The 19958-nt window shown below is 46.9% G+C and overlaps 1 protein-coding gene across 2 annotated transcripts in view; it reads left to right on the forward strand.

Moving 5' to 3' along the window:
• Positions 1 to 2565: 2565 nt before the first annotated feature.
• The window catches only part of ptch1 (patched 1), a 55823-nt gene continuing 38430 nt past the window's right edge, over positions 2566 to 19958 (forward strand). The window contains exons 1-2 of one of the 2 annotated variants that reach the window (XM_030417773.1): positions 2566 to 2649; positions 6812 to 7004. In XM_030417773.1, coding sequence (XP_030273633.1) covers positions 2647 to 2649; positions 6812 to 7004 — 196 coding nt within the window. In that variant the 5' untranslated portion in view covers positions 2566 to 2646. Of the gene's footprint in view, positions 2650 to 4594; positions 5190 to 6811; positions 7005 to 19958 lie in introns of those variants that run through there. The other variant, XM_030417772.1, reaches the window with a different exon arrangement.

Below are 19958 nucleotides of genomic sequence, written 5' to 3' on the forward strand. Positions count from 1 at the left end.
ACTCACTTTTAAAGATTCTAGACTCCATCTGCCATTGTTGTAACGCTATTGCATTGACATAAACCTGTCCAAAGACACACATATAAACATATAAAGACCTGGCATAGTTCCCATAATGTGTCCCAGTGTAAAGTGGGCCGGGGGATATAACTACTTGCTTTGTGTGACCAACAATGCAAAACACAAAGAAACTCAGTTCATATCACATGAAGAAAACCAGCAAATCATCAAAACTGAGGTTGGAACTTGAGAACAGTTTGTGTAAAAATCAATCAAGTAAGTATTTCAGCTCTGTACAGTACGAGGTTTCAACAAGATGATAGAGCAGATAGATAGATAACCTGACTTGTTGCTGACTTACCATGAATTTAAATACTTTTAATCAACTATTGTGTTGCAGAATCTCATTGCTTTCACTCGGCCTGAATAAACTCCTTGCCCTCTTGGCTCACAAAAATCTGAAATCTAAACTTCTGCCAGTGATGATAAATTAAAAGAATCTGATTTGGAATGAATCCCTCCGTACTTGGTATAATTCCTAAAGTGAACAATTAGTCCATCTGATCCATATTAGCACATGATGGTACATGAAGAAAAAAAAATAAAGGAAATATGCTCATGTTTGGTCAAGGGTGTTTTGGCATCTTATGTGCATACGCATTTCATTAGCTCACACAGATGCTTGCAATATAATCTCCCAGAGCATTTTTACTGGCATATCTTTACAGCCTCTACACTACAGTACTCAAAGGGGAGGACAGTTTTCCACAATGACCTACGGCACTTTGATGGAGTCCTACAGCGTAACCATCATGACTACAACATGAACATGTCTCGCACAGATATGGTGCTCCAGCTATTAACCCTATGTTCCTCTGAGACAGGCCTGGTTCTATTCAGGGGCATCACGGGGAATCACAGCCCACCCTCGCTCCACCTTGACTCCCTTTTGCCACTCAAACACCAAACCATAGACATCTGATGGCCAGTGTAATGATGTGAGCAGTGATTCCAAAGAAAAAATCTAAATGTTGATGGACTGGACAGATAACTTTGTTTAGATAACATGTCAGCATTCACCAGAAATCATCTGAGCATTTCTAAAAAGAAAAACATCTTTTAGGCAGGGTGGCGGTCAATCGAGTTCAATTTATTTAGGCTGCTGACCAATAAAAAGATACAGAAAAACACAGATTTGCTTAAAAATAGCAGTCAGAGAGAAGCAAAATATGTCTCTATTTTTATGTTAGCGTCACTCTGTCAGTTTTCAAAAATATAATATTCAATCTGTGTGTTGTCATGATATTTGTATGTACATTTGTGCGCACACGCCTCCAAATAGTATTAACACAGATTAAGTATGTTGGTGCCGTGTGTGCATGCCTTCAAAAGCATACAAATATGCTTATTTATTCTCGTAACTAAGTGATTTCACTCAGTGATGGAAGTAACTACGTAATAATAATAGTCAAATGTGAACAACATAAACCACCAAGGGAATCTGAGAGGGCGACCACGATCACCACTACAGGAGTACAAGCAGCTGCTTCACCCACTGGTCCCAGACCTGTGTTCTGCAGCACAGAGAGAACTGAGGGTTCTGTCACCTGCAGCACGTTTACACTCTGAATGTACAAGTGTTAGTAAACAGGGCCTTGATTGTTGTGACTGAAACAGTTTGAACTTTGATTTCTGAAAGTTGTGCATGGGGTCATGGAAAGGTGACAGTACACCTGCACGAGAAAGTTTTAGTTCTGTCTGAGATCAATCAGCTCTGTGTGTGTGTCTGTGTTTGTGTGTGTGTGTGTGTGTGTGTGTGTTTTGTAGTCTGTAGTCTGTAACTGACTCTAAAGGCAATATTTCCCTCTTTCTAATGTTGGGGTCAATTAAGGAGAAGTCATAAAATTTCATGTTGAACAACTAACATTTAAAGTGTTTTCTCTGCTGTTGAACACAGTTTTGGGTCATCTTTGACAACAGGAGGGTTAAGTAAAAATTCATATGCAGGATTTTTACTTGTGACAAAGTATTTCTACACTGTGAAAGTCTATTGCTACTTTTACTCACGTACAAGATCTGGGTACTTCTTCCACCTCTGGTCTCAGTGTGTACCTAAATGTGAGCATGCACTTATCTGCATACTTAATGTGCGCGCGCACCTGTGCACACACAGGTGTGTGTTTTACGACAAAGGTGCTGTTGCACAGTGTGTAAATCTCTCCCCCTCTCTCTCCCTCTCTCTCTCTCTCTCTGTGCGCGCGCGTGTGTGTGTGTGTGTGTGTGTGTGTCACTCTCTGACCCGGACACGGGATGCTGCTGTGCTTGGGTTGGTACTGTTTACAAGTTTTAAGGCTAATCACGTGACGGAGTCAGAGCGTCCTGCCTCTGGAGAGAACGGGACCACCCATGTGGCCCGGGAGGGAGCAGCCATGTAATTGTGAGTGAACCTTTTTTTTTTTTTTTTTTTTCCTTTTACACAGAGCAGGATGCCCGCGACCAGGACGGATTACGATGCGCCTTCTTTTTTTCTCCTCGCAACAATAAAGCAGTCCTTTTTATCTTCATCATAACTGACACGTTGCGGACTCGGCGGGGGGCGGATATCACGGATTTGTTCGGGAAAAGCTCTCCCCACCTGGACCGAAGATGGTAAGTGCGCGGCTGGCAGCCAGACGAGTCGTTTGGCTGCCGGGCTCGGACGGCTCAGGTGTGAAGTCTGGGCTGCTGAGAGACGAAGAGACTGTGGTCCATCAAGTGGCGGCACGGGCTAATTACCACTCAGCTCCTTTTGTTGTGTTACAACTGCTTTATTCTCCACATTCGCTAGGCTTTGTTTACTGAAGTTCAATTGGGTGAAATTAGCATGTTAATGGAGAAATGTTTAAATTCTGGCCCTAATTTTTGTCTTGGCCAATTCTGTGGTAAAGATGAAAAGGACATGTGGAGAGGAGAATGTTGTTTTGAATATATTTGAATACGTGTATGTCTATTTCTTTAACCTGGTAAACATTTAAATCCATGTCCGCGCGCTTATTTCTTGCAAGACCTGGCGAAGGCAACAAAATCGTCATGCAAAAAAGTCATCAAATGAATCTTATCTGACTACTGCATAAGGGGACCTGATATAGGGAGAGTGAGGGGACATGATGTGACAGTATAATAACCCCTTGTAGATGATTAATGGTAAAGTTATTGGTGAAAATCACAAGTCTGTGTGACTGAATTTCAGGATTCCGTGTTTTCATCGTTACATGCGTAATTACGCGGAGAGTGCATCTTGGGCATTTGTCTGTGCAGCTGGTCTACAAGGAATATAGTATATACTGTGTGAGGTTCTTCATTTTTCAGGGTAGATCTACATACACGCACAATTGTGATAGTGTGGCACTGTATAATAAAAGGCTCTGTCAATTCATTATGAAGCATATAAAGAGGAAAAGTAAGCGTTTCCATGCGTAATTGCGCGCAAATCACACATCTTTAATACACTGCGTTTCAAGAAGGTCATTCATAACTTACTTCCAGTTGTTTGTGAGTAATAATTTTGCCTATGATATGATATGTATAGTTCGAGATGTGAATGGGCAAAACTAAATTACAAGTTGAGAAGTGCGATCACTTTAAAGGTGCAATCCGTAGTTTTTGGGGAAGAACAAAGGCATTTTTTCTTAAATGCCAAAACAAACTAAATAAAAAAAACAACCTCTCTTTGTTTCATGCCTGAATACACTTAATAATTAAACTTAACCCTTAAAGGACCACACAATTTCATCCTGTGTTACTTTGTTTGTATTTGGCGGACCCTGCCACCTTTCTATCGCTAGGGACGTTATTTTCCTCTGAGAATAGCTTGTTTAATTGTTTGAGGATAAAATAAATATTTCTGAGTTCTCATTAATATTGTAAATATTAAAATTCTGAGTTTTAATTCCTCCTCCAAAACTACACATTGCCCCTCTAACCATTTTTTAAATAAATGAAATCCAATTACACTTTAAATTTTGCCTTTCATTTGCACATAAATCAAGATTATATATATAAAAAAAACACTCATTATTTTTCAATAGCCCTGCACCAAGAGCAGCCTATACACTTCAATGAGTGTGACATTGTAACACCACCGCGCTGTAGGACCTCCCCTTGAACCGCTGTAATTTGAGGCTCAACTACCACCATGATGGTGGTGGTAGGAAAAAAAAAAAAAAAATCAAAGTTAAAAACTGCAGTTCTGACATTCCTCGGCCCCTTCCGACGCACAGACCGTGCACCTCGCCTCAGACTTCCAACTCCTCTCGGGCAAAAACGCTTCTGTCCAGCGACGGGACTCGGTGCGGAAACCCAAAACACCAAACGCGCCGAGCGGGTTTGGCTCTCAGCGAGCCTCCCCTGAAGTTGGAGATGCACACATGAGGTCCCTCGGCCTGGGTGGTCTCTCTACTTTAGTGAGCTGTTGCTAAGCAGCTAATAATAGTCGTGTTTGCTGAGTAATTTTTGCCCTTCTGGAACCAATCAGATGCAAGAAAGTCCTGCAATCTGACAGCCCCAGAGGCGGGATCTCGAGTCTTTTTTTTTTTTTTTTCTATTTTCACCCCTCCTCCTTCTCTGCCTCCAAATGGAGAGAGGTCTTTTTCTCCTCTTCTATTGAATCTCAGAGTTGGCCGTGACGCGCGGCCCAGGGGAAGACCACATAGATCTCACCAGAATGCTACGACCCATCGAGGTTTCTTACCCGACGACTTGTGTATGGGAATCGCTTTGCGCACGTCGCTTTTTGAGAGAAACACACTTTTTTTAAGAGGCACGGTGAATGCGGTGAGAGCGGTGGAGACCTCCGGATCACGAAATGTTGGGATGGAAGGCGCAGACTTTGACTCGCCGTCTCCAACAGGAGTATGAAGTCCTACTTCGCGGGTGTGAGATCTCCGAGAGTGAAACTTTGTTGCCTTGGGATATCGCTACACGCGTTCGGGGAGATACTATAAAGTGGGAAACGGTAACCATCTCGCAGTCCCCGCAACATGGCCTCGGCTGCTAATGCGCCCTCCGAGCAGGAAAACAGAGACCCCGATCGGCCGAGGATAACGCGGAGGAACAGGGGGGACTATACCCGTAGCACACCGCTGGATTTGGAGTATTTGCAGCGGCCGAGCTACTGCGATGCGGGCTTCGCTCTGGAGCAAATAACCGAGGTGCTTATTTCTCATCTTTGGCTTGGGGGGGCGAGGGGGGGGAAAGAGCTTTTTTAAGGTCTTGGTTTCATTGTGTTCACCGACCAAAAAGTGGCCAGAAACTATGTCCAGTCGCTGCTAGGTAACGGGACGGGCTGGGCGAGGGGGACGCAGGGGTAAGGCAAGGTTGTAGCGAGCCCGAGAGTTGTTTTTGTTTCGCTTCGTGCACCATTCACACTCCTCCGGCGCGACCGGCTTGTGTTTTTGTGTGTGTGTGTGTGTGTGTGTTTTAGTTTATTCTTTTATTACGGACGTGGATCGGGGGAGGGGGGGGGAGTTGCATTTGTATTTGCAAAACACACAGCCGGCTCGATTGTCCCCCCCACCCCCCTCCCAACCATCCCCGACACTCTTAACGGTGCGAGACGGGGCAGAACATGGAGCCCCCGGTCACAGGCGAGCACCGCCGCTCGCTGCTTCGTAACATCCAGCCACTGCGTAAAAAGTTTTATTTAAAAAAACCCAAAAGAATAAAGGGTTTGCATGACAGGATCTGATCTGCTGAAGAGATGAGAGGAGAGAAGAAGAAGGGAAAATCCATGTGGCTGCCCCTCTTCCGCTCACAAATACTGTGAGTCCCCCCGTGATGGCTCCTCCGATCCCCCATTGAGGCCGGAACACACGGGCTGCTGCCGGCCGGGGAGTGGAGTGGAGTGGAGTGGAGCGGTGGTGCCGCTGGTGGTGGCATTTGTGGGTTTTTCACCACATGCATGCACCTTTTCAGGGTATTTAACATCGCGGTTGGATGTGTGGGGTGGTGCGTAGGGGGTGGGTGGGTTAATGTAGTCAGCCTCAATGACAGATTACACTGCCTCCCTAAGTATATGTGGACTTTTATTAAGGTATCCTGCAGGATCTTTGGACCCTGCAGGCTATATTTTGTGCATGTGGACGTCTGTGTTTGAGACGCAAAGGGAGGCTTATTATCGCAGAGGCCACCCACTATATAATTCTGCCTTGACAGCTGCCCTCCCTTGTACTTTACTTCCATCCACTCCGGAGGTTCAGCTGCAGCCCCATTTTGGAGACGTTTCAGCACCAGAGTGTCAGTCAAGTCGGCCTGCCCTGCCTCGTCTTTAACGTCTCCACGTCTCCACGACTCCTGGCTGTAGCGGTGAAATGACAGACGTGCATCAGGAGGCTGGGTGTGTGTGTGTGTGTGTGTGTGGGGTGCCCTGCAGGGGAGATGGAGATATCTTCACTCCTGCATGTATCCTGCTAAGGTTACAGTTTATACATGTTACTGATATGACAGAACCTGTGGCTCTCGCTCCAGGCAGTCCTCGGCGGTTCCTAGGCGGTCCTCCGGGCAGATGTGTGCGTTTCATTCAATCGCAGGTTGGCGTGGCGAGACCGTGGATGTGTGTTTTTGTTATTTTGATCACAGTCCCCCCCGGCCCCCCTCGGAGATCAACACTGTTTGACATGAGCACACACCGGGACCACCGGTGGTGTGTCTTTTGCCTGTGTACACTTTCTTCTCTTTAAACCCCCCGCAGGTCTACCTGTCCAGGTAAGTGCTTTTTACATGTGATGTTGTGTTGCAACAGACCAGTAACATCAGGACTCTTGTCTCATCATAGGGGAAGGCGACTGGGAGGAAAGCACCTCTGTGGCTGAGAGCGAAGTTCCAGAGACTTTTATTCAGGCTGGGCTGTTACATACAAAAGAACTGCGGAAAGTTTTTGGTCGTGGGCCTCATGATTTTCGGAGCTTTCGCTGTGGGCTTACGGGCAGCTAATTTGGAGACGGACGTGGAGAAACTGTGGGTGGAAGGTAAGACAAGCTCACTTATTACTGACTGTATTTCTTGTCTGTGTTGTTCCTTCTCTAAAGTTTGATGCTGCATGTTTTGGAAGGGTGCACGCACTGGAAAAACGGGAGTTGTTGGTGGGTGCTGCTAAAACAAGCCAGGGGGATTGTTTATTGTTTAGACCCTGGCGAGAGGCCAAATGAAACTTGTAAACAATTAGATTCATTCCATTTAGTACATCCACGCAGCTTCTCAAAACTGTATCGGATGCGCACACGAGATGTGCAAGGAGGTGACTGTGACTGTGCACTGCAAAGGTGGTAATTAAGTTCATAAGCAGCTTTTGGGGGAGAGGAAATTTTTGTCAAAGCCGCCATTTTGTGAGAGAGTGTGCGAGCGAGTGTGTGCGAGTGTGTGTCTGCCTGCCCCCAGCAGTTGAATGCTCGGAGGCTGTGTGTGGTCCCGTTTTGGACAGCTCTCAACTTTCCAAAAAGATTTGTCTCCGGCTGCAGGGAAAAAGCGGAGCGAGGACAGGAACTGGTGTTTTCTGCGGAGCGGGGGAGGCTGCTCACTTGTTGTTTTTGTCAGAAGCGACTTATGAAGTCCGAAAAATTTGAAGGGCGAGAAAGGGAACCGTGCATATGGGTGGTGCTTTGGTGGTGGTGGGGGTTAAGGGGAAGGGGCTGTGCTTTTTTCCCTTCCCTTTGATCCACATTCCTGCACTTGGGGCTAGAGTTGGCTGCAGGAGTCATGAATGGAGGAGCAGATTTTTGGTGCTGAGTTATTGAGTAGTATTTTTTTAATTTTTTTATTTTTTTGAAGAAAAAACAAAAAAAAAAACCCCCGATGTGTGTTTGTGCCCGGTTGATGTCGTCACATTTGAGCGGCTACCCTTTTCCCGTCTCTCCCGCTCTCCCCTCAAATGAAAAAAAAGACGCGCAGCTCATGAGATCAAACTTGAGAGCAGAGCGGGTCCTGTGCAGATCAAACGCCCCCCCACCTCCTCACCGGGTTGGCTGTTCTCTCCTTGCGTGCTGCTGCAGGGGTCTGACAGACAGCGTGTTGGTCTGATCCGCGGCGCAGGCGCAGTTGGCAGCGGGGTTTAGGCGGAGGGGAGCCTCTTTAGCACGGGGCTCCTGATTGGAGTCGGAGGAACACACTGTTTTTACACCCCCTTTTTTTCCCGCATGTCAGGCCACGGTCATGTGTGCCACAGAGAGGGGGCACCTTATGAAAAACTGAGCGGTAAGGGGCAGATTGAGAATTCGAAGGACGTAACCTTGCACCCTTGTAACTTGTGATTAACTTTATTTACTCCTCCATGTCACAGTGCCCTTCGGAGAGCTCCTCTGGAAACGTTGAATTTAGTCATATTTTGGCAAACCTGTTATTTTTGGAGCTTTCGAGCATGCAGCAGAGAATCATGCCGTCGCAGTTGTTTGAGTTTCTGTGGATGCTTCTCTCAGTGTGAGAGAAAGTTGCCTTTCCATGAGATTTCTATCATCATAAATACTTTTTTTTTAGTGGAAGTACCATGTCAGCACCTTCTCGTGCACTCCCAAGATTAAAACTCTGCTTCCACTCGAGTCGAATCAAACTCGTCCGCACATAACTGATGCTTTCATTGTTGTATAGCCTTGAGTTTTTTTGGGCATCAGTGTTTTGGCGCAGCTTTGTGTTGAACCTGACACGCAGTTGAACCAAGACCAGCGACCTCTTGTAGACGTCTACGCTGTGGGCTCGTGCACGCAGACCTACGCTGACAAAGAGCCTGGGCCGCGGTGGTTTCCTAGGTCCCCGGTACATGAGGGGTTCCAGATGTTGATAGGGAGAGATCTGTTTGTTTAGATTAGACTGCACAGCTGAGGGATAGATTAGTTCTGCCTGGACCGTGGAACGCTGTGCTGGGCCGTGCTGGGGGACTGGCCCATCGTCTGAGAGGAAAAAAGGAGGAGAGAGGAGGAGAGGACAGAGCTGGCTGTTTATGTTTCATTTGGAACTGCCCTCCGCAGGCGACCCGTGGACGACCCCGCCTGGAAGCTGTGTGGCCCGTTGACGCACTCGCATGCACATCCACACACCACAACACGCCCAGCTCGCGTTGGATCCCCCCCCTCCCGCCCGATTCAAGAGCATTTTTTTTTGGTATTTTTTTCTCTCTTGCGTGTCTGTCGTCACCTGCTCTCCGGTCCCCGGACCACCGTTAGCCGCGCACCGGAGCCGGCTCGTGTGTTTATTCTGCACGCCGTCACGTGTGGCAGCTTTCACCGGTATCGTCTCCTCTCACACAGTGCTCACTCAGCTCTGTTTATAAACACTCAGACACAGGAAGTTCTGTTTATTAGACAAAGCGACAGAGACCAATTGGGAGTGAGACGGCGTGCCTGCTCAAAGAGGCGATTGTGGCGACCTCTGAGGACGCATGGCGGCAGAGGGAGGGGGGGAGGGTGTTGTGTTTTGCTCAACATTTCAGGAATGATAGTCGTGTTTTTTCGTTATCCCGCCTCGTATTTGGGATAGATCTCATCCACACACTGTAGATAACCGCTGTGTGTATGTCCACTCTGACACTGAGAGGAAATTATTAGCCCGGACAGGAAGTTGTAGTATTGTGCGCTCCAATCTCCACACAAGCGTGGCTCGCTGCCCCCTTTGTGCTTCCCCTCGATACCCGCGCTCAACTCCGCATACGTCCTCGGTTTCGAACGGAGGATGATTCCAGATGATCTTGCGCTGATTAACCATAAGCCACGTTCAGCGAGCGGAGACCAGAAGAAAAGAATAAGACCCCTTCAAAGGTCCTCCTGGCCACAAATGGAAAACGGAGCCATCCCTTGGCATTCTGGGTTAAGGCAAACATAGGCCAAATTGTAAAGAAAATAGCAGTGCCGGCTGCCTCTAATTAAAACGGTATCGCGTAAACATTGGCCTTCCTGTAGGACGGCCCCTCACTCTTTCGCTCTGTTTCCGTGCTGAGAGAGGGGCTGGAGATGTGGCGGCGGTTGAGGCGCTGCGATGATGGGCAAAGGAGGGTACAGGCAGGAAAGCTCAAGCTCCAGGCTGGAGGTCGAAGTTGAAACTGGGGGTTAAGCAGATGAGCTGGAGCTGTAGTGTGACCTGGTGCTGGGTTGTGGTCCGCCTATAGGTTGAGTGTTGAGCGGAGTGCAGAGGGAGTCTTCATGTGTTTCCGTGGAGGAAGCTACACGGAGAAACATTCGAGTTGGAATAAGTCTATGGCCTGGACCGGGGCACAGGGCTGTGGGTTGGAGACTCAAGGCCATGGACTGAGGGGGAGGCCCCCGGGTCCCGGAGCACTTTCTTGGGGGACATAAGTGTAAAGGCCAGGGGCCACGGGGGTAGACCCCTGGGACCCTGAGGTCATCTCGTAGGGGCCCACGCTATTTAAAACCTCACCTGATACTCACCCTGTGGCCTGGGTGCAGAGTGAAGACTCACAGCAGAGGGAGGTGGTGTGTGGTGGGGTCGGAGGATGGGAGGAGTGGAAGAAATGCAGCAGAGGTCGCAGCTGTCACCAGGCGTTGTTTGTGTCCTGGATCTTTTCACGCGCGTGCATCTGTGTAGGCCTGTATGCATGCATCTCATGAGCCAGATGTTGATAGCTGGAGTGTGTGCATTGTTCTCCTGTGTCAGGGTTTCATCGTGTGATTCTGTGTTTAACCTTTTCGACATCGGTCCTCCAGCAGAGGGCAGTGAATCTGAAATCATTTGTGCTCTAATCTCTGAATCACTGTGTAATGATAACTCTCAATAAAAAAAAAAAAAAAAAATCCAAATCCTTCATTAGTGCGTGACATTATTCCCGCTTTAATGAGTTAATAAATGTCGAATTAACTCCCTGAATGTTTGATTTGTCGTCTGAGGATTGACAGCTTATCACTGATATCAGCGTTGTCACTGTTAAAATGGAGCCAATCCATGTTTGTTAGAATCCCGAGCCTGATTTAAGGTCTCAGAATCCGGCCCCTCCCTCCCCCCTGCGTGTCTGTTTTGTATCTAGTGTGATTAAGAGCCGAGTTGACAGAGTTGGTGGTTGTTTTGTTGTTTTGCTGGTAATGGCAGCGGAGAAGGGGAGCGGTATAATGTATAAAGTGCATGCGGAAGAAGCCTCGACATCCTTTCTTGTGGACTAGGACGAGGAGGAGGAGTGCCCCGAAATGTGGCGTCTCCACTGAGAGGATTGTGGTTTTGCATGATTGAATTATCCAGCTTTTTTTGATGTGCATGGGAGCGCTGATACACGCACACGCGCACTCACACACACACACACACACACACACATACACACACATTCACATGTGCAGAGAGCCTTTTTTTCTGAGTTTTTGGTTCTGTGAATGAGGAGGTGGTTGACCAGGGCTGGCATGGCAGGCTATTTTGATGGGCCTTCTTCTTTTTTTTCTTTTTTTTTGTTGTTGCTATTTTCTCTTCTTCATCTTCTCCTTTTCATCTGTTTTCCTCCTCTCCTCTCGCTCACGATCTCCCGCCGCTTTCATTCGGCAGCCGCAAGCAATCACATACGCGAAACGCGCCCACACCCAATCGCTTTTCCTTGTTTGCACAGAATTCGCTGCATAGAGTCATCCGTCTCTCTCCCTCCATCCATCTCAAACGTGAGCATGCACACACAAACACACACACTCACACGTGCACACCTTTTGCTTTTCTTTCTTTTTTTTTTTTATAGATCTTCCAAACTGGACTCAATTAAGTTTGTGTTTATCAGTTTCACTACAAACAGGATTAAACCTCTATAGAAGGAATAACATTCCAGCGTGTTGTGTTAAACTTTACGAGTTGATGAAAAGTGCAGGCGAGCTGGTGAGGGATTTAGTATGGGGAAACATTGCGCCTCTGGTACTGTACACAGACTTACAGCGTTGTTTTCTCAAGCGGCTCTCCCCTCGCTTGAAGGCCGTTTTGTGTATATTAGCTCGTACTTGGCGAAAGCAAAAAATGCAAAATAACTTTTTCTTTTTTTTTTGGGGGGGGAAATTTTGCTCGTTAACCGTGCCGTGTGTGTGCGCGCGCCTGCCTGCGTGTGTGCGTGTGTGTGTATGTGTGTGCGCGCGCTCCCCCATTCACAAACGACATCCTGAGATGCCTCCAAGCTCTCTGTTTACATTTTGCATTCTTTCAGGCGCTCTTATTCAAAAACCAGAGCCCTGCGAATGACCGACCACAGGAGACTGTGGAGAGAATTACCCTCCCCCTTCTACCTCCTTCTCTCTCTCTCTCTCTCTCTCTCTCTCTCTCTCTCTCTCTCTCTCTCTCTCTCTCTCTCTCTCTCTCTCCCTCTTTTCTATCCCTCTCTTTTCCTCTCTGCCAGAAAGGTCTCTCTCTTTTACCCCAGCCCACCCCCACCTCCACCCTCACCCCTACCTCCTCCTCCTCCTCCTCCTCCTCCTCCTCCTCCTCCTCCTCCTCCTCCACCACTCCCCCGTCCCTGGCTGAAGAGAGTGGCCTCAGAATGCCAGATGTATTACAGAGTGAGCCACGGCAATGTAAACACTCAGCCCTGCCATGAGAGCAGGGTGGTCTGGCCTCCCTCCTTCCCTTCCCTCCCCTCCTGTCCCTCCCTCCCCTCTTCCCCTTTCCTCTCTTCCCTCCCTCACAGCGCTGACTGCCAGAGGGGTGGAGAAAGTACAAAACAGCAGAGGGGAGAGTGTGTGTGTGTGTGTGTGTGTGTGTGTGTGTGTGTTTGGGGGGTGTAAACGGAGCGAGGAAAGAAGCAGGAGCATAGTAGCTGTAGTGTGTTTGTGTTTTGGCTGCGGGTGCCTACTGTACAACCAGGAGGGAGATTGCGGTGCGGAGTGATGCTTTTCAGGCTTACAGCGCCGAGAATTCTTCAGTGCAAACACACTATCAACATCTCAAATCGTGTGTGTCGCTGGTATTTTATATATTTTTTTTTTTCAGCCCCTCTGGCACGCACGGGTTTCGTACGTAGCGGTATAGTTCATTGCCATTCCTGCGGCGCAACGTCACCGGAAAAAATCTGGCAGCGGTGGCGATTACACAAGTACCACACATGCACACACGCAAAGGCACAAAGATAGAGAGATATAAAACATTTCCTCTCTCGGATGATTGAGGGTGTTCGGAGCCTCCAGATTGAGTCAGTATGCGTCAGAGAGGACTAGTCTCAGACCGCCCGGCGAGTCTGACTGAGGACACGACAGGTTGTTGTGTTGCGAAGTGCAGCGGGGCCCGACAGGTGTCTGTCCTTCCCTGTCACTGTCTCACTGTTCTTTCTGTTTGCACGTCGAAAAAAGAGATGAGCATCTGCAGGCTGGATTCAAACTACATTGGATGGAAAAAGGCATTGTTTCAACCCCTCTTGGTCGTCATCAGGCGCGCTGCCCAAAATATCGCCTTTGAATCCAGTTTGTTGATACATTTTTCTAACTCGATAGTAGACTGAGTTTCAGTAGCACTTGGTCAGATTCTCAGGCTTGTTTGCTTGTCAGTGTTTTCAATTTAAAGCTCCTCTTCTTGATCATTTTATGTCGGCAATGGCTCAAATTGTGTAATATGAAAGTGGTTGCTAGAAAGTGACAAACCCACAGAGAATTATTACCTAGTAGTTTAGCGTCTTTGAGCCCAGTGTTTTGGTTTTCTGGCCCGCAACTTTGCTGTTTTAGTTTTGCTATCGCCGCTCTCGCCAGCAAAGTTTTCAGCCACAGTGTGCTGCTCCTTCAGCAAACGAGCTCGGATAAAAACCCGCCGCTCACTGCCTCCCCGACAACAGGCAGCAGACGAAGTTACCGACTAGCTGATTAACCAAGCAGAGCATTTAGTGTCTAAAGATCCGGATAATTCCCAGAGGAGGTGGTGGAGACCAAAACAGAGCTTTAACTTGAACATATTTTAAAGGTTGTAGAAAAATGACACCATCCACATAAAGGCTGGTTCCATGCGATTCGTTCTGCCACGAGACTGGGCTCTATGTTCTGTCTTTACACAACCAAAACTGGAAGTTTTGCTAATAGTTCATAGTTTTGCCCAGTTGCGGTCCCCAGGCAACTGTTGAACAACTGGAATATCTGTGGAAACTTGACGCTGCAAAAGACGAGAACCTCGCTGATGGAGGAGGCAGAGAATGCAAAGAGTAAACCGTGATAGAAACTGAGGTAGAACAAGAATGAACGGACGGGCATTGGCTCAATGAAGAGCCCCGGTGTTGTTGCAAAGGTTGTTGCCTTGTTGATATGTGTTTCCCCTTACCGACCCGCAGCGGTTAAAAAAATGCCATTCTTTCTACTAGATTAATAAGCAACAAAACCTGCCTAATACTGCCGAAGGACAGCCTGTTTGGCTGTTTGTTGCTGGGGACAATAGCCAGGCTGCTAGTGACAGCCATGTTGCTTACACCGATAATGATGCCACACGTAAATGCTTGGTGGGACAATTGAAAACGTAGGTTATTGTCATAATCCCCAAAGTAAGGTATCAAAGTACCGTCTTGATGCCGGCACCATCACTTTCAAATGATACGTGGTCCCAGTGACCATGAAATTATAAGTGAAAAGGTAGCTATAGGAAATTCTCTCTCTCTCTCTCTCTCTCTCTCTCTCTCTCTCTCTCTCTCTCTCTCTCTCTCTCTCTCTCTCTCTCTCTCTCTCTCTCTCTCTCTCTCCGTCTTCTATTCTACACTTCGGAATGTGTGATTTTGGGATACCTGGAATCACGGGGCCATCTTTCCAGGAAATGACAGGGAGATGGCTGGTTGAGATTGGCTGTTCAAGCTCATGTCACGGTCTGTTATGGCTGGGCCGTGGGCCAATCACAGGGCAGTAAAATGCAGCGGGGGGGAGATGGCTCACCTGGCTTACATTGGACAGGCACCGGCAGGAGAGATGGGACGAGATTTTTTTTTTTCCTTTCCAACGGAACTGTAGCTAATTGATGAGGTGATGCAAGGTTTTTTTTTTTTTCCAGAGGGTTTCATGTGTTGCAGCAGCGTCAAATCTCACATGTCTCTCTCGGTCTCATGCACCATTAATATGTCCTTTTTCTTGAGTATTTTTAATTGAACCACAACCGCTGCACACATGCATGCACATGCTACAAACACACTTTCTGTCAGCATTTTCTTTCCCTACTACTCTTTCCACTGCTCTGAGAATCCATTGGCATTGAATAGGATTTTTTTTTTTTTTTTTTTTTTTTTTTTGGGGTGGTGGAGGTGGGGGGTTGGGAGGGGAAAGTGGGACCTGAATGAAGGCAGCAACGTGGAAGAATCTGCCCATTGAGGAGTGTGTGAATGTACACCTCGGGCCCAGGGGAAGCTGCATTGGGAGCCAGCCGACTGCTAAATACACCCATTTTAGGGGCTGCAGGGGCCGGACAGGTGATTAGCATAATCAGGGGCGAGGGGAGCCATACATATGGTAATGCTGGAGTTGGGGGGTGAGGGTTGGTGGTATGGGTGGGGGTTCGGAGAGGAGGGGGGGCAGGGGTTGGCAGCTGGGGTGTCACATTTGTGTCAGGGGTCGGGGTTCTCGGGGGGTGTCTCGCCGCGTGAGGGGACACTCTCTTCTCCAGCTGCACGTCAGAGCACCTCTGCTCCCCGTTTCTTACCTTTTCCCTCTCCTTTCTATCAGCCCTCTTGCTTCTTCCCTATTCTCTCGGCGTCACACACTCTCTTACCTTGCTCGGTGTACCCTTCCTCTGTGTGGCAGCCCCCAGCCCTCCTCTTTGAAAGCTGAAAGGAGAGATCGAAAGAGAGAGAGAGAGAGAGCAAGGGGGGAGAGTGAGGGAAGGCAGACAGGTCAGACAGGGTCTCAGCTCTCAGTGAGGCCTTTCATCACATATTTGTGGCTGTGTGCACACCTGCATTGCAGACCCCGCATTCAAAACTACTATTACTGCTTTGCATACTGCTGCGTATGGTGCCACCACAACCAATGAAACATGTACTTCAAGTACTCTCGCCACTGCTGCTACAACCGAGAGAGAGCGAACGCAAGACACCCTATAAACTCAGTTAAAAATGAGCGGACTCTTAAGAGTATTCACACATGGGAATTTGAATGTTAAACAAATATTGAAATATCCCAAACATAGACAAAACATAAGCATAAAGGAAACCTAACAGCAAAATCAATAAATCATCCATTTTCAAGAATTGCATGTAAACGCTGTGGGCAATATCAAGATCAGCAAAAATTACTGAGGTCATGTCCGCATTGATAAAGTCCAGAAGATAAAATGTGTACAATGCGAGGAGAATCAATAAAATTCAATAGTATAGCTAATGTGAGAAGCTTATAGACAGCAAATGCATTGAGATTGATTCTTCATAGATTTCAAGAAAACCACAATGGTCAAGTGGCCAACATTTTCCTTGGTTGTACCAGTGTGCCTGAAGTCTTGCTGTTTATTTTTCAAACAATGCGATTTGACTGTACTTGCGACGTCATCCCTGTTAACAATCATTTAGGTAATGTGTTTGATAAAATTAAATCAAAATGTATTATTGGGTGCACCCAAATGAAGTGCTGTCGATGTGGATAAAAGTTTGTCTTGAGCCCTGATTCATTAGTGAAAGTGGAAAAAACCCAAAGTTTGATCTGGGCAATCAAACTTTGAAAATGCCAAAGTCACGCTCTTGCTCTTCAACTAATGCAACCCAGCAGACGATAAAAGGCTCGGGATATTCTCCTGATACCAGAAAACGTGAAAGACGTCCAAGTCGTAAGAGAAATTCTGTAAACAATTCAAGCTGATTGTTTCTTTCAAAAGCTGTGGTGCATTACATTTTGTTTTTAAGCAATTGTTGAATATTCATAATTAGTAGTGACAGATGCATCTCGTCAATGGTTGACATTTTCCCAGATCTCGCACAGGAAACTCAAGATGCAGCCGCAGTAATATAACGTGGCAAACTCCAAGATGGAGTTAGGGACGGACACAAAGTGACAGCAGATGGTAGAAGGTAGAAGCAGATGAGTGTTGGAGGAAGGCAACAGGTGGGTTCTTCTAAGTGATCAAAGCGCCTGTCAGGTGATTGGCATCAACAGCTGAGTAGAGGATGAGCAGGAAGGAGGTGGTGGTGACACGAGGAGGGGACTCTGGTGTGGGAAACTTTACTGGAACAGAGTGAGCAGGGAACAAATGAGGCCCAATGAGAGGCATTTGGGAAAAAGATGCCACTTAGATTGGTGATAACACCGACGCATCATTAGTTTATCTTCTGCACATTCTTCTTTTAACTTCAAAAGTCACCTGAATATCTGATTTTCTATATGAATATACTGTATCTGCCTAAGTGAGGTTGGGACTTGCTGTGGAAAAATGGTACTTGAACGACCGACCACCCATGAGGACCAGCATTTGACCGATTGAATGATGGTTTTATCAGGGCTGATACTGATTATAAGTAATAAAGGAGATCACTCATATTTGGTTATATACAAATATGCAAACGTACATTCGCAGTGACAGTGAAAGTCCTTTTCTCCTTCTTTTTCTTCTGGCACAAAATAACACAGACTCCGATGATCGGAAAAATGTTGGTAATCGGCCAGACCGCCTAATCAGTCAGTCCTTATTTATAACAAAGGAAATGCATCTTGACTTTCATTGCTAAAGCTCATAAGTAACTTTAAAATCAGTCTTCGCAGAAGCAGCTGTGTCCGATTTTCCATACGAAGCCTTTAATTTCAGGGTTTTTTTTTTAAGCGATGAAGTGATGGAACTTCTCTCTCAACATTTATCATATCTGAAAACAGCCACATGAAAATACGCATTGATAAAGCAGCATGATCATTTTCACTTGCCGGCATTGTGACATCTCGTGCAACAGGTGTCACTGTGCATGTTCACCGCCATGCGAGTGAGCCCACGGACCGATGCCTACAGCCAGAGAAAGAATGCGGTATCAGAGCATTGATTTGAATGTATTTACTGATACCAGTACAGCATGTGCTTCAAAGTCACTTGTAATTTAGAATAGAGTTGGAAATGATCCGATCCAATTTCAATATTTGGCGCCACTTCTGATGTAATTCGATCATCGAATATAGGACCAACTTCACCGATCCATGTGCCAAACCAGATTCAGTCGTCCATAGCCAAAATGTCTAGCAAACATTAATGTATTAATTAGCATGCGCTGATGTGCTAGCAATTAAACACTTCTACAAAGATATCCAATAGGCTCCATATTTTTGTTTTTCATAGTTTACTAGAATTCTACATTAGAAGCACAAGGCCGAGCTTGTCCTCGACCATTAACCTGCTTTAACATAACATGCCACTGAGTGAGCTACCAGTTGGCTAACTCAACACATCCTTAGATACTCTGGTGTGAGTACTGGCTGGTATCCAAATTCAGGTATCAGAGTTTGACCAGCTTTTTTTTGTGTGTGTTGACTTGACAAGTCGCTTCCTTGAAGAAGCTTTTTGTAGTTTCGGGGAACGTTCTACCAGACCGTATCCTCGCGCCCCTGTCCTGCGTCATCCTCCTTGTCCCTCTGGCAGTATAGAGGCCTCAGGGTACGGGAGGTTGCTGTAGTAGACTTGGTGGTAGAGAGATGACCTGGTTTTGGGGGGCTTCCTCCTCACCACAGGGGGTCCCTGCTGAGAGGGGGCTTAATCCAGCTAATCCTCTCTCTGCACACACACAAGCACACACACAAAGATGTGTTTAGCCACATGCACGTACGTACAGTATATTCACATATGCACACATGAGGTCCCGCACAGTAATGGATCTCTTTTGGCGGCGGTGAAAGTGACGGGGGGGCTTCAGACTGGAAGGAGGGACGCGTTTTATTTTTTTATTTTTATGATTGATCCGTTATATATGTGGATGTGTTAAAGTAGAGATGCGCTGCTATTTTGTTTATGTACAGTACACTATGAGCAAAGTGTGTATGTGTGTGTTTTTAACAGACATATCACACTGGAGAGTTGTAGGAGTCATTTGCCGCCAGTGGTGTGTGTTTTCCTTGAAAGTGCGGGATGCTTCCGTTGTCAGGCGTGAGAGATGTGCAGGGGGTGGGGCCATGCTGTTGTGTGTGTGTGTGTGTGTGTGTGTGTGTGTGTGTGTAGCATGGAAAAGGGAGAAAGTTGGCGAGGGGAAAGGGGGGGAGGTGGGCTGGCTTTGACAGAGGGGCCGGGCTGATTGCCATCATGATCTGGCCAATCGCAGCGTAGAGCTGAATAGAGCAAAGAGAGAGAAAACGAGAGTATAAAGAGGAGGGGGAGTTCTGGACTGAAAGGAGGGAGGGGGTGATGTCAGTTCCTTAGAAACCTACTTTCTCTCCTTTCGTCCCCACCGCCCCCCATTCCCCTACTTTGAGAATAGGGGGGACCAGGGGTTAATGTTATGCAACACACTGAATACCCGCACTGAGCGCTCCAATACAGTGACACATATAGTCTTCTTCTTCTTCTTCTTCTTCTTCTTCTTCTTCTTCTTCTTCTTCTTCTTCTTTGGTTCTGTGCATGTCTGTTTTTGAGAAAGCGCTTAGATTTATAGTATGTAGCGACAGATGCCTACGAATATATACAGATATAACACACATACACAGGTGGTCGTACATGTGACCCCACTCCCCACAGGTGTGGTATAGGGCGAGATGGCTGGTAGAGGGCAGTGGTGACACGATTGATTCACGGCTGCGCCGATTAACCTGAACGTTAATTTTCTCGATTCATTTATCAGTTGTTTGCTCTATGAAACGTCAGACTGATAAACGCCCGTCACAAGTTGGAAGAGCCCAAGTTGGCATATGTGTTGTTTGTTGCTGAGATCAAAGAGTGCTTAATTTGCAGAGAAGACTAAGAAAAAACAGCAAATGTCGACCTTTGAGAAACTCAAACAACTGATGGTATTTACGCTACTATGATACAGTATTTTCATCTCTTTGAATGATAGTGTGGTGGAGGAACTTGTTTTGGTGGAACATCTTCCCGGGAGGAGGCAGGACCCTGGCATTAAAATGCCA

This window comes from Sparus aurata, chromosome 5, assembly GCF_900880675.1.
Source record: "Sparus aurata chromosome 5, fSpaAur1.1, whole genome shotgun sequence".
NCBI lineage: Eukaryota > Metazoa > Chordata > Actinopteri > Spariformes > Sparidae > Sparus > Sparus aurata.